The sequence below is a fragment of the Vitis riparia genome, chromosome 1, assembly GCF_004353265.1.
Source record: "Vitis riparia cultivar Riparia Gloire de Montpellier isolate 1030 chromosome 1, EGFV_Vit.rip_1.0, whole genome shotgun sequence".
In the NCBI taxonomy this organism is placed as follows: domain Eukaryota; kingdom Viridiplantae; phylum Streptophyta; class Magnoliopsida; order Vitales; family Vitaceae; genus Vitis; species Vitis riparia.
In genome coordinates this window covers 3,528,788-3,545,123 of record NC_048431.1, presented here as the reverse complement: position 1 = coordinate 3,545,123, position 16,336 = coordinate 3,528,788, and the positions used below count along the sequence as shown (strand labels likewise).

Below are 16,336 nucleotides of genomic sequence, written 5' to 3'. Positions count from 1 at the left end.
AACAACACATCATTTCCATAAATAGGAAGTAATTTTTTATAAAATAATAATAATTATAATAATTAGCATAGGATTGAATAATTCATGTTTGAAACTATCGTCAATAAAACTAATGATAAGCAAAATCTTGCCCATGGTACTTTCTTTTTCCAAAGGCAATACACCATTTGTTTCAAATAAAATCAAATTCAACTATTACATGGTCAAGGTTAAGAAAATCAATTTTTTTAAGATCAAAATATATTATTATTCTGGTTTCCCTTCATATATAATATAATGACCAATTAAAATCAATGTTACACAATTTTCTTGAGATTACAGTTGCATGATTTTTCCATTAAATGAGTCTAGTCACTAGGAGGGGCACATGCCCCCCTCCTCAAAAATAAAAATTGTAATAAGGGGTTTTGACCCTTGACCTTAGGCTTAAAAGAGAAACTATTTTCACTACCCTATATACCTAAGTCGCTCCCTTTTTTGCCCTACTTGAAATAATTCCTTTATTTATGCCCCTCTTGAAGCACATTTTTGGTTCCGCCACCAATTCTAGTATAAGAAAATTTCTTACAAACCAAGATTCACAATTTTAATTTTATTTGCATCATTGACCAAAATGTTGTGGAGATTATCAATTGGATTGAGTTGAGTTTCTTGAAAGAATGCATGTATTAGAGTGGAAGTGCATAAAGGTGTCGATCACATTGAAAGAGACCAAAATTTTTTGCACTTTTATAGTATCCACTTTCATAACCTCTTAGACTTGTGAAAAGGGAAGTGAAAGTCTCGCACACCTACATGGCCCAATCCTATCTAGTGATATTTCAGGTGATCCAATCCAAAAAAAACCCTAATATGCGTGTTGTCCACATGCATTATGATTCCCTTAACAATGTCATCCTTGTTGTAGTGCAATCATCCATCATTGTTTTAGCCTCCACATGATTCCCCTTACAATACCATCTTTGCTACAATGTAGTCAACCATAACCTTAGCTATTGCAACCCATCCATCATTGCTGCAACAAACTGCAACGCTTTATTCTTGTAGTTCATTCATTTTCGAGCTATATTGTTTCTCATTCAAAGAGTGTACTTTATGTGAGTTCTTGATTGTTGAATCTTGGAGATAAGATTTCAATTTTCTACTACACTAAAATTAATCTCTGAAAAAGGTGGATCTACTTTAAAGATAATGTTCTATCATGCATCAATCACCTTAATCTAATAAGCATCGAAACTTTAAATTTTCTTTTCCTTGATTGTTGTATTTTGGGTTTGGTTTAGTCATCACTTTGTTTCAACCCTTTAGTATATAGAATCAAAAGAGTCATCAACTCACAATGAGTAGGGTTTAGTACATAACACCCGGTCATGTTCCATACTAATCATTTGTACTTACAAATATTAATCAACATTATTTACATGCATGCTATTTTACACATAATAGAAGTTCACCAATGGGTAGGTGACTGAAGAGGCTAATGCGATTGATGAGTCTAACATGGTTGATGAGTTTGACATGGGTTAAGATGTCACTCAAGTCACACAAACTAATGCATTTTGTATTAGAATATATGATATACATTATCAATGTAAATGTTAGAAATTTAAGTTTTTTAAAAAATTAGTTAATCCGTATGTTATTGGAATCTCATTTGATTTACATATCTTTATTTCCTTAATTTCAAATTTTAAAAATTTAAAGTTGTTTTATAATAGAAAATTTTTTTAATTCAATTCCAAAAATAATTCTTATTTATTGCTAAAAAAAAACCTAAATTTGAGAATAAATTTTCAATTTTCGTATTTTAAAAAATATATATCTTTTAAAAATATTGTAATTTTTTCAGAATCCCCACCGACAAAGGGTCGCATAGAGTTGGGAACGTCCTGTCCTGGTAGTCCATCCATGTAGTGTGATGACCATAGTGGGGGTTTGGAAGACGATGCATGCTTTGGTAACCGGCTCCCGTTACAGGCCACAACTCTGCAGCTAATTGGATGCAATCATCAATGTTTGCAGTGCATGTGACGTCCAAGAACAGAAGAATCATGTGAGTTGAGAAGTGGGTTGGCTCTTTTTGATGGGATGCCCTTTGCCAGAAGGATCAAAAGCACGGGCAGCTGCACGGTGCACCTGACACTCTGCTGTTAGTCCATGAACCCAAAAAAAATTATTTTTAGAGGTTGATGTGATGTGTACAACAAATTACCCAATGCCCCCACCCAGTATTCAGTACTGCTACATTACTACCACATTAGGGTTTGAAGAATTTCAGGGTGGGTTTAAAAACTGATCCCCAAAACTGTTTATAACAAATAATAGTTTTCTATTTTTTGAAAAAATACATTTGATACATTTTTTATTAAAAATATATTTTTAAGAATTTATTTTGAGAATGGGTTTTTTATAACAAATTTAAGTGATTTGTATCTTGTTATGGAGTTGCATGAGAAAAACTTGAAAATATATGAAATATTTTAAAAGCTTTTGTATCATATATAAATGCACAATATTTTCATTGAGAATAAATTTAAAAATTTTCACAAATTAAATTTTATCCTTAAAAATAATTCTCTATTATTTTCAAAAGCATAATTCTAATTGCAACCGTATTACGCTTTCAATGATAAAATTAAGGTTCTATGACATGTCATTAGAATTTTCTTAGGAAATTTATTAGAAATATTTCTATGTTATAAGAAATATCTTATAAACATTCTATGTTACGAGAAAAAATAGTTAAAGATGGAGATAAACTTATGAAGATTATAAGTAATACATAGAAATATTAAAAACATTAAAAACACTTGATTGGAGAGGCCATAGTTCAAAATGTAGATAGGATTAAATGCATTTTATTTTTTTAAATCTTTCACTTATTTTACATTTTATCCCTTCTCATTCAAAATTCAACACTTTGTTCCCAAATTTGTTAAAAAGCAATACTTAACCCTCTCAATTACAAAACTTTCATAAAATTATAAAAGGAATTGTTTTTTCTCACACTTTGATTTGAACATTAGTTGAAACTTGGTAGAATTAATTATAATAATACCTTCAAAATATGACAGTTGTCAAATTTTATTTTTTATTTTAAGGAGATGTTTATATGTTTATTCATGATTTTCACATATAATTGTGAAGTATTACAACTTTGAACTTAAAAATTAATTTTTTATTTCATTTTTTTTAAATTTAAGATGATATTTATTGATGTTTTAATAAGTTTGGAGGTGTTAAAATGTTGCTCTTTCAATAAATTTAAAAGGTAAAGTGTTAAATTTTGAATGTAAAAGAATAAAATATAAAACACATCAAATGTTTAGAAGATAAAGTACATTTAACCCATGTAAATATAAAAAGTAAGAAAAACGTAAATATCCTCCACAATATTCTTTATAATATAATAAAAATTCTTCGTTTTCATCCATTACTTTATGTATTTTCAAAATAAACTAGCATTAGAGTCAAGATTGTTAGACTTAGAATAGTGATAAAGTTTGAGTTTGAGAATTTTAAAGACTATCTAGAAAAAATGTTAATATTGGAATGCAAGACGAAGACCAAATCATAATTCCTTTTGAAATTCTTATCACTTGACACTCCAAAGCCTTGATGGAAGCCTAAATAAATGTGTCAAGCAAATAGGGACAAAGCTCCTATTTATGGCTAATGAAGGGTAGTTCATGGTGGTAGTGTAGCGATTTCATTGGCTCTTCCAAGTCACTGTTGCTACTTCGATTTTAGTAAAGTTTATGAAAAAGATAGGATTTCAATTCCTTCTTTCTAAATACGATATTGCTTTGTTCTACTTTCTCCATTTTTTAAGGTTATGTTGAAAAGTAGTAAGAAGAAAAATATTTAAAAATAATATTTTTTTTTATATATTTGATTATCTTATAAAATATAAAATAAAATTAAAATTAATTAAAAAGTTACATGTTTTAAATTATTTAATATTTATTTTTAATAATTAAATGAGTTTGAAGTAATATATCAAAATAATTCATTAACTTTAAATATTAAAATTATAAAATTAAGTTAGAAATAAATTTACAATAAATTTTAAAAGTTCAACTTCATACCATATAAAAAAACCAAAATAAACTAACAATCATTAATCTCAATAAAAGTTTTTTAATTAGAACTCAAAATATGATGCACATGCATTCATGTAAATATCTATTCAAATCAACAATTCCAATTAATTTTGAAAAATAAAAAATTCAAATTTGACACTCTTTCTCAAACTAAAAATTCAAAAATTAATGAATTAGTCTCATCAATTGAACACATATTTCAATCACAAATACATAAAACTAAAATTATACCACATAAAAACAAGTTTTAACTTAAAACTTTTCTAACATCTTTTTGACAACTAATCATAATTAAAACTACTTATTTTCCAATTACTAGTTTCTTACTAATTACATAATTAATTATTTAAAATAATTACTATGTTAATAAATTATGATATTTTGAAATATGTGAAGTTATTATTTTCTTTCAAAGTATTAGTTTCTAAATTAATATAAAAGATGAAATAATTAATTTTATCAATTTTTTTAATATATAAACATAAATAGATTAACGTTACTAGTATTTAGACTTAATAAAAACAAATAATTTAGTGTTCATTTTAATACATTTTCTATTTTTATATTTCTAAAATTAGAAAATTACATCATTTTTTATTTTTCTTTCTTTTTCTTTTCTCTCTCCTCTCTCTTCTTACATTCCCGACCTACCCTACCCACTTCCTCTCTCTCCTCCCATGCCACCGCCACTATCACATCTCTTCTTTTTTATTTGATTTTTATTTTTATTTCTTTTTTCTTTTTTTCCCCTTTTTCTTCCCTAACTTTTCTCATACTCTTTTCCACACCCCTTACCCACACACCCACCGCCCCCCGCCCCCCTTTTTTTTTCCACAGCCGGACCATCTCCATTTTTTTTTCCCTCTCTTCCATTTTTCCTTTTATTCTCTCCCCAAACTCCCACATAGGTCGCCCCCATATTTCTCTCATGGTTGATCGGGCCCTCCATTCTCTCCATTTTCTCTTATCCTTCCCCCCATTTTCTCCGGACGACCGAGATCCTGCCTAGATTTTTTTCTTTCCTTTTTTTTTTTTTTTGGTTTTTCTCCCTCCAAAGACCCACTACCACTTTCCTGAGTTCCCCGACTCTCTCCTCTCTTCTTTTCCTTTCAATTTTTTCTCCACATTTTATTTATTTTTGGTTTGTTTCCTTCCATTTTCTCTTTCTCATCTTTTTCCTCTCTCTCTCTTCGCCACCCTCACCACCATTGCCGGTCAGCTAGCTAACATCGACCAGCCACCCCACCATTGTCGGTTAGCAATCTGGTCATCCATAGTTTTTTTTAAAAAAAAATGGGTAAATTTTCTTTTTTGCTTTATTTTATTTTTTATTTTTGATTTGCATACTAATTGATTTGGATTTGGGCCTATTACTTATTGGTTATTTGTTTCGATTTATTAGATTGGGTTTGATATATTATTTCATTTGGCTATATATATTATTAATGTGGATTTATTAATTGGTTATTTGTTTAGGTTTATTAGATTGGACTTAAAATATTATTTCCTTTAACTATGTGTATTATTAATGTTAGCTTGTTAATTGGTTATTTGTTTAGGCTTATTAAATTGGACTTGATATATTATTTCCTTTGGTTATATATATTATTAATGTGACCTTGGTTATTTGTTTGGACTTATTGGACTTGATATATTATTTCGTTTGGCTATATATATTATTAATGTGGGTTTGTTAATTGGTTATTTGTTTGAATTTATTGGATTGGACTTGAGATATTATTTCCTTTAACCATGTGTATTATTAATGTTGGCTTGTTAATTGATTATTTGTTTGGGTTTATTAGATTGAGTTTGATATATTATTTCTTTTGACTATATATATTATTAATGTGGGCTTATTAATTGGTTATTTATTTGCGTTTATTGGATTGGGTTTGAGATATTATTTCCTTTAGTCATGTATCTTATTGATGTGAGTTTGTTAATTGATATGAATTTTAGGCTCACCATGTGGGTGAGATTTGTTAGATAATTTGAATATTTAATATGAGTTTGGCCAATTTGAATTATTTAATTTGGACATGAAACAATTGTGGTGTATATTAAATTAGACTTAAATTATGGAATATTAAATTTAGGTCTAGTATAATTTATTTTAATTTATCAAATTTTAGGTTTGGTTGATTGTATTTGTATTTTTTGTTATTAATTTGGATGTTTTGGGTTAAGACCTATAGTAATTTGGGCTCATTTTAATTGGCGAAATTTATGAGACTAATTTGAAATTTGAATTTGGGTTTAAATATTTGTTTAGGATTTTATACATCTTTGGATATTTACATTTATGCTATTTTTGTTTTTGCATGGACCTATTCTGCAATTCTGTTGTCATAAGTCTTTGAGCTTGTTATAAGTTTATTTGGATACATATTTTATTTCTCACTTTTATTTTTATTAGTTCTTGTAAATATTCGTTTGTATATATTTATTTAATGTGTATAAAATTGAACATCGAACAAATTAGAAATTTTGTTTAAATGAGAAGAAGAATTCGGTAAATATGTTTTAATAAAATGATAATTTTAAAATATTATTTTTAATAAAAGAAAGTTTTTTTATTTATAAAAATTCAGAAAAATGCATTTAGAAAAATTCAAAAGAATTGTTTTTAATAAAATTGTCCAAAAATTTCTTCGTTTAATAAAAATGGTCCAAAAATTGTTTTGTAAATGAAGTTGTTTCAAAAATTAATTTTTAATAAAATTATACAAAAAATGTTTTTTAAAATGAATTATTTTTCCTTAATTAAAATGGGATTAAAATTATTTTTTTAAAATAGAGGATTTAAATCTTTTTTTTCTTTTGAATTAATTTTTTTTTGCAAATAAAGTTATATCTTTTTAAATAATTTGTCTAAATCAATTTTTTTTAAATGAAAATGGATCAAAATACTTTTGTAAATAAAATTGTAAAAATTCATTATTTTCTAATAAAAGCAAATAAAAATCATTTTTGTACCATAATTAAAATCTTATAATAAATTATTTTGCTACAATAAGTGTAAATAGCTTTTTGGAAAATTGAATACAAATGAAATTGAGAAAATAAATTGATTCTTTTTTGTAATAAATAAATTGAAATCATTAATTCAAAATCATTTTTAATAAAATCCTTTGAAATTTCTTAAAAACTATTTTTTTTAATATTTTTTTTTAGTTCAATAATTCATTTTGCATAATTTCTTAGTATTTATTTTGTGTATTTTTGTAATTAGATTTCATAATTATTTTTTTGTATATTGATTTTCACTATAACTTGTACATACTCATTTGCTTGATTATTTTTTTTAGTATCCATAATTAATTAGTTAATTGTCACAATTCCCTTAATTTGTTTAGTAGAGACCGTATGTATACTGGATTAGAGGGGTGTTATGACTCACCATCATACCTTTCCAATAAGTAACCTAACCCCGAACCAGACTCGGTGTTTTTACAGATCCATTTTTCCTTTAGAAGTCACACTTAGGGTTTTTTTTTTCTTCTTTTGTTTTTCCCTTAAAAAATTAAACAAAAATAAGTGACGAATCCAAGTTTTTTTTTTTTTTTCAAAAAATCAAATTTTCACCAAACAAATAAAGTGGAAAGTATCTAGCGAAATGTGAGGTCCACACTTAAACTTTTTAAAAACTACTTTTAAAATTTGAGGTAGTAAAAAAATTTTAATACCTCACTTTTTAAATAGTTTTTAAAAGTAATTATCTTTTTAAGATAAATCTCAAAAAAAAAAAATTCCACTTTATATAGGAAAGACACCTAGTATCATTTTTTGGTCTTAAAAATAGAAGAAAGAAAACTAAACCGGATTAAATGACACTATAATATTTAACGATATTCAAATATTAATAAAAAATAATTAAACAATGTAAATATTTAATAACATTTAACTATTATATTTAAGTCAAATTCAGTTGCATTCATATTCTAAGCAAAAATAACAATTACCACCTTAGTTTTTAAGATTCAAAATTTAAGACCCTACTTACTAATTTTGTTTTAAAATGGTTTTTTTTCTCTAATAATAATAATAATAATAATAATAATAATAATAATTTATAAAATAAATAAAAGTTTGGCAACTAAAAACAAAAAATAGTTTTTTTTTTAAACACAAAAAAATATGGTGTTTTAACATTTTTTAATTATTTATATTTAAATTTTAGGATTATTAAAAATAATTATATAAAAAATAATTAAAAATAAACTACTACATTTTAAATTTATTTTTAAAACATAAAAAACAAATTAATAATATTTTAGAAAACATCGTAAAACTATATTTTAGAACGGGTTCAAAAACATTTCTTAAAGATAGCCTTAAATTTATTTTCATTTTTAAAATTTTGAGTGTTTTGGTGTTGTTGGCAGTGCATTGATCACATTGGTGCATAAAAGGGTAGTTAATGAAACGTCCAAATTAAATGGATCAATTTTGGTTGAAATTCGGTTTTTTTTTTTTTTTTGGGTGGGGGGCGCTAATGATCAAGTGAAGGGAAGAACCAATTTGTGTAGCATCAAGATGAAAATTTTAAACAACCCCACAATTCTTATAAACAAGCCACAATGAGTATCAAGACAACATGTCAATGCACACAACAAAAGTTGACAAGCATGAGGGGAAGATGGGCAATAGAAATTCACATGCAAGAGAGAAAGCTGGGCAAGTTCCTCAGTTTGGCTTGGTTCCATCGGACATAGGATGAGAGAGAGTTCCGAACATCCAATCCATCCATATCGTGTAAAGACCATAGTTATGGCGGTTTGACAAATGATGTATCATATGATAACCCCCTCCCATTATCGGCCACAGCTTCTCGTCAATGCAGTCATGAATGTTTGCAGTCCATATGGCCCCGAAGAATGTAATAGTAAGGTGGGTTGTTAAATGGGTTGGCACTAGGAAGAGTGCTATTGTATGGGGTGCTCCCTGAGCTAGACCGTCCAAAGGATGAAGAGCCATGCCTGACACAAAAGGATATATTTAAGTAGGATACCACAATTAATGCAAAACATTATTTTAAAATTAATTATTAGTATATACACATATGTATGAGTCCACATATGATTAAAATATATATCTTATGTGGTATAATGTATCCTATTTTTTTCAATATTATGTATACCACATTGTAAAAAAAAATGTATCATATGGTATTAAATATATAAAATCGTTCTATATAGAATAAAAATATTAAATCATAGCATGTATTAATATTGTCATATATTAACATTTTCTATGAGATTTTTTTTTTCCTGTGTGTTAATTATAAAATGAAGGAAAGAGGGACACAAAATGAGAGTACTTATGATTTATAATTTAGGATATTAAATTCTATACAAAAGAGGTATGAAAACACACACACACACACACACACAAACCTCACCAGCCACCCCTTATTCTATTCAATTATCGAAAGATAAATAAGATTCAGACTTTTATATCCTATCCCATTTGCTTATCCCGCACGATTTTAGAGACTCACTTGGAGTTGGAGCTTCCTCTAGAGTAGGCTCTTCTATTCATATATTTTAGTAGTTTACTTCTCGAAAATGACAATTGATGAGGGAGGAATCTTTGATTTAAAAAATTTGATCACATGGATTAGGTCTATGATCACGGAAGCAAATGGCAAGTATTTTTCTTTAACCCATGCCGAGTGGACAGGAAAATAGACGATATCCTTGTTTCAAATGACCTCTGGAAAGGTGAAAATGGAATATAACTTGGAAGACCTCCAATAAGCAAGAGTAGGAAGAATTTACCAGCAAGAGGAGAAAGTTTGTGCTGCTTGTTGTAACTGTGATGCTGTGCATGAAGATACCTGTACAAGGGTTTTATGTCATGCAACTTTCTGTGAATCCAATATGTTACGAACTCCACAAAAACAATATATGCCATGATGTACACCAAGTAGGCAAACCAGCCAACTTCACTTATTCTTGAAAAGCACTTTGTCCACCCATTTTCGACTGCATACTCTGAAAATGTTGGGAGAGCTGCAAACCAGGGCAAACTCCTCATGGAAGCTTTGACGTGCAAAACCATAGTCTTCATTGAAGGTATGGCATCTGCAAGATGTAATTAAGAGCTCAAGAAGACGTGCCATTCCCTAATGAGCACTATTGGAATAAGCACGCATTTGAAAAAAAAAATGCCATAAGGTTCCACTATCATGAACATAGCAAGACTGCCATCCATCACCTTAATTATTCAGAGCTGCTCTACCACTATTCTCCTTCAAGTACTGAGCTAAAATTAGGGATGGCCTAGCTCTCAAGCAAATGAAATACACAACTAAATGATGCTGTGCTACAAGCATCATTCATATGAAACAAGCAAATGAAACAGCAACAAAAAGTACAAACATAGAACATAGAACGCATACCTCCACGAAGATAAACATCCCGTTTGAGGTAGTAAATGTAGAAACACCACAAAAACCCAGTAATGGAGTAAACTAAGACTCCTGCAACATAGTTTCTCAACCATGTCCTGCAAACATGAGGTAGAGATCTCCATATGTTTTCAGGCAACAGACTTCCTAGCACAATTTGGTTGTAGAAATCGGTTTCACTCTTGAAAAGCTGCAAGTATTCTTCCATTTGTGAAGGAAAACTGGACACAAAGCTTTGGTGAGGAAGAGACATCTTTTTAAATCAGATAATTGCGCATTCCTAGAATTGGAAAATAAAATAAAAAATGTTGACCATGTTGGGATGTATCATTTATATGATTCGTCTGGGTATTTTAAATTTTCATATGATGAAGGATACAATTGAGTCCATAATTTATTGGGATGATATCTTAATATATAAGTAATATAGCAATTGAGTCCATAAATCCAGGAGATGAATGTGGTGTTAAGCAAGTTTTTCAGGAAATGATAGATGTACACTTAAATATTGTACGTCACACTTGGATGATGGGCTTGTGCTATTAGAGAAAAAAAAAACCTCATTCAATAATTAGTTTTTCAGTTAGACTAAATAAAGAAAAAATATTTTTTTTAATGTTTGGTTTTGTGATAATATATATATATATATATATATATATAAAGTAAATCAAATATAATTAAAATTAGTTAAAAATATGTGTATTTTAAAATTATTTAATCCAAAAATAATTTGTTAGTTTTAAATTTATTTTTAAAACATATAAAATTAATTTATTAATTTTAAATTTATATTGTATCTTCCTTTATTTTTTTTATTTCCTTCTATTTTTCATCTTTATTTTCCTTCTTTTATATTTTCTTTTAAATTTTTCGAAAATCAAATACAATCTTAAGGTTTTAAAAATATATTTTTATAGAATCAAAGTTCTATACCAAATTTGTTTTTGACGCATCACTTGCATACACTAACCCTTATATATATAAACCTTTATTTTAATAGTAATTAGCTTAAAATTTAAGAAACTTGAGTAATTGAACAAATGCTAAGCAAGATCAACGACTCATTAAACAAATACCAAGCAATACTTTTAGTTATTTGAGGCTAATTTGTTTTTTGCAAATAAAAGTGAATTCAAATGTTTTTGTTGAAAGTTTAAGAAATGAGAAATTTTTCTAAATCAAAATTACTTGATCTAATGTTATCTTGTTTATAAAATGAGAGGGTTGACAAATCATAAGGAAATCAAAGGCGAAAAATGATCAGAATTTGGGATTTGATTTGGTCATGGTAAAGAAAGTCGGGAAAATAGGAGGAATGATGTGATGAGATATTTTTGCTTTAAAAATCAGCTAAGTACATCAACTTTAGCTTCGCCAACGTCCTTTTGGATGCTATTGGAGAAATCTTGTGATCATATAGATATAAAGAATCATTTTTGGCCAAGGTAGTGAAGAATTCCTTGCCTAAACTTGACATCCTCTTTTATTAGTATGACCTAGCCTCTTACATCATAGCCCCAATGAGGCCTTCTCTACAAGATTCAACTTCCTTAGAAACCTCTCCTTGGGTTTTGCATAAAATGCAATACACTTTTTCTTTGGCAACTACAAAAGAACCCTTTATAAGCTTCCACCGTTCACCACTGAAGTGGTTTTTATATTCCCTATTGTCCAATGCAAAACCACATATACCTACATCCCACATTGGTCTTAGGACACATTAGTCATTCCTATAATCTTAGAGTAATTAGAAATACTCATCTTAACCATATCAAAATCTCCAATTTTTTAGCTAGAAATCAAGAGTGCCTACAATTCACTCAACTCTCTAATTATTTATATCTAGACACTCAAAAAACAACCAAGGCTTTATTACTTTTGAATGGTGTAATTGTCATATTTCATCATCTTCTTTTTTCTTACTCTACTTTTATTCCCTTTCCACATATGACAATTCTCTTTTTCATGTACCCCTCTTTAAATTTAAACCTTCCCTTAAACTTGTCATGAGTTTTTTGTCCTTTAATTTTTTTCCCTATCTTCTACAACACAATTTGTGTACTATATATACATTTATACTTAAAGTCCCTCTTCTTGTCTCTTTATTAAATAGATTGTTCTTCACAACCTTCATAAACAATGTATTATTTGGAATAATGTTATCAATAGCTACAACAAAAATCTCTCAACTATCTAGCAATGAACATAACAAGAAGGAATCCTATACCTCGTAATCAAACACCATTGCCTAGTAGTGTTTTGATTTGTCACACTTCGAAAAATATTGAAGTGATCAACCATTGAAGTCCCCTCTTTTAGTTTCATTTTCACCGACTTCTTTAGGAAAAAAAAAATTATTCCTTGTAATTTTATGTTCAAATATTGACCCCAACTTCTCCTAGCGGGAACTTGTATCAATCCATTATCTATTGTAGAGACCTACTTTCTTATTCATCTTTTTCCATTTTGCATCATAGGTATCCTTGGCTAAACTACTTCACCTTCTAGAGACTAGTACTTGTTCACCTTCTAAGGTAAGACCTTTTGATGGTGATAAAATCTTCTATCATAAATTTAACATAAACCAATTTGAATTGTTAAGTTTTATCATGGAGGTGGAGCTTCCTTAGATTTCCATCCCTCTAAAAAACACTCCAAAGCAATCACAACTCTAATACCATTTATGCATTAGAGATAGTTGAGTACTTATTGGGGATGATTGAACACCTTTGGGGAATAGCTAAGCATAGATAGAACCATAAAACTTACGCAAGGCAAATATTTACACAACAGCAACCCAACAATGAAAGTAATAATGAACCAACAACATCTACAATAAAATATTAACAAAAAGACATAAAAAAATGATACAAAAAAAAACTCAAAATATATTTTTAAAAAAACTCAGAAAAGAAAATTCCTTCCATTATCAACAATTAAGGGACATACAATGGTCTTACTATATCTCTATGACTCGAAGTTAGTGGAATTTGTCAATACATTAAGATAGAAAAACCATCATTTCATCTCATAAGATTTGTTTGGTAGTCATTTTAGGAAGTATTTCTAAACTTTCTAACACTTGCAAATAACTTTTTATGATAAAAGTTTTCAAATGTTAGAAATGTTATAAACACCTCCTACGATTACTATCAAATAGATTGTTTCTTCATCCAATATATTTTTTTTTCTTGCTTAGACATCAGCAATTATTCTTTCTAAAACAGCAACACCCACAAATGCGCTTAAGCTGTCCCCAGAAAGAACAACCCACATATGGACTTTAAGAAACCCAGTCCTCATGGATTAATTGGACTAAAAGCCCACCCAACAGATTAATTCGACAATATGCTAAGCAAAACATAATAACAGATCATATTGATACACACCCTGCTCATTGAAGGTATAGTGTGGGAAAGCATAGTCTTCCTTGAAGGTATGGGATTCAGTTAAGAGGTCAAGAGAACAAGTCATTAGCTAACGAGGAGAAAATTTGAACCATGATTACATGGGCTGAGTTCAGGTTCGGGTGTAGTGGGCTTGGCCGAGTCTCCATAGTTTGCCCATGACTCACATATAAATCTTTTTTTGGCAATTACTGGCTTTCCCAAAAATAGGACTATAAAATAATATTCAATAGGAATTGGCAAATAATTTGCTTATTTTCAATAATTTTATAATGGGCTCCAACAAATGATTCATGTTACATGCACATTATAGGGTCTCCCTTCTGCAATGAAAGAAATTTTATATACATAAAGACAATTTTTTGTCCGTAGCATGTCGTCACGCCCACTAGCAAAAGTCGACGTAAATAAAATCATGTTAAACAATTTTTTTTCCATTTGTTTTATAATAATTATCAATAAATAAAGATGGCTTTTTTAATGGTTGCTTTATAATATGCAAAATGTTTGAAATTTTTATTAATTAATATTTTCTTTTGATAAAAAAATTAAATATTTTGACTTTTTCTATTCAATCAAAAAATAAATATTATTAAATTTAATATTTTTCCACAAAATCTTCCCCTCAGGTCAAATTAAGGAAGAAAATGTCTATATCGGCGATTTTTCCCGATATATCGCATGGTCAACGCGAGTCAACGAAAGTCAAACGCGTTCCGAGGGGATTTGAACCCTAAACATAAATTGGCGATTTTTCCCAACGTGGGTCAACGGAAATCAAAGGCGCTAGTTTGGTGTCAATCCACTTGCCATCTGGGCTAACTTGCCCTTATTATATAATATGCACTAAATTTATATATACTTAAACTCATTATATAAATAAAATATTAAAAGAATATTTTAAAGAGTAAATTAATTATAATTATTTTATAATTAAATGCAAAATTTCTTTTAATTAATTACCACAAATATAAAAATTATATAATTTTCTTCATAATGTTTTTAATATCATTAATAATTAATTAAATATTAAAAATTATATATATATATATATATATATATCATAATTTATTTTATATTATTTAATACAATTGAATTAAATGGATTATATTTTAATATTAATATATATTTTTAAATTAGATATATTAAAATCAAATATCATAATATTATATGTAATTTAATAATAAATGTATACTTATAAAATTCATATTTTTATTATCAAATATGATAAATCATGTTATATATATATATATCAAAATTTTCAATAAAATAATTTTAAAATGTCTATTATACTTCTAATTATATTATTACGAGGTTTTCTTTACATTTTCATGAGTTTTTAACAATTTTAAGCTTATCGATATTTTTTTTAAAAATATCCGTCGATATATTTCTGATATATCCGTAAAATCAAAGTATCTATAATTATCGATATTTTCATCCTTAGTTAAAAGCACTATAAGTAGATACAGTGAAAATGCATGTACGAAACAACACGATGGCTGCTCCGCCATCGAAGGCACCGATCGATGAATTGAAGTGGGACCAGTGCACTAAAAGCTAACGCTCCTGATTGAAGTTGCTGGTCCGGCTGAGGCCATCTTGGGGGCGCCGTATCGAGCGCCAAAATTTGAGTTGGAGACAAAGGCTCCAAGGGTCAAAAAGAAATTTGTGTTTTAATATTTCTTTGCTCATTGCATTGGGAATCGCTTTTGGAATCTTAATGCAATTTACACATCGAAGAAAGAAGATTGGGATAAAAGATAAAGCCATCATCTAACACTATCCGCAATATTGTATGCTTTTAATATTCAATCCAACCAATACGCTCTTCTATATTCGCCATTATCAACAATTGCGAGCTTTTGACCCATACCACTCGGATGCTCCTAAGTGCTTCGAGAGTGGGTTTCATTCTTCTTAAGGTGCATCGGAAATACACCCTACAACAACTCCTCGCCAGAAAAAGCGGGCAGCAAGAGATGACTGGTCTTATGCAAAAAATCAAAGCAAAAGCAAAAGCTCTCGACAACTTCGAGAAACCAAGATCAACGCTTTATTCGTCTTCTTCGCTGCCCCACACTGAAGCCCTTTCGCTTTTATCGTAGAATTGCCCCTACTCCTCTTCATTTAATCCTCACGTTAGCTGTTTCATCTCGGGGTAATTCTGGTGGTTCATTAGGGTTGTTCTGGTCAATGAAACCGTAGTAATTTTATTTTTTATTGTTAGTGAAGTGTGTAGTGCACGCGTGTCAGAAGATCGTGTGAGTACGGAACGCTATATTTGTTAAGGACAATTCAGGCCTTTCGCATGTGTTTGAAGGCACGTGTCTCGAATCTGTTGTTTGTATGATGTATCTTAAATTAGCATCAGACCTACCGTTGACGAAGTCTTCGCCCTTGACTCCTGC

General features: G+C 28.8%; 1 protein-coding gene across 1 annotated transcript; it reads right to left on the bottom strand.

Annotated features, from left to right (window-relative positions):
• Window positions 1-8,643: 8,643 nt before the first annotated feature.
• Window positions 8,644-10,726, bottom strand: LOC117912663 (delta(7)-sterol-C5(6)-desaturase-like). The gene is made up of 3 exons (XM_034827353.1): window positions 10,510-10,726; window positions 9,887-10,192; window positions 8,644-9,085 (listed from the first exon to the last, which is right to left on the bottom strand). Exons 1-3 carry the CDS (start codon window positions 10,724-10,726, stop codon window positions 8,793-8,795), a joined length of 816 nt encoding a protein of 271 aa, XP_034683244.1. The 3' UTR covers window positions 8,644-8,792.
• Window positions 10,727-16,336: the final 5,610 nt, after the last annotated feature.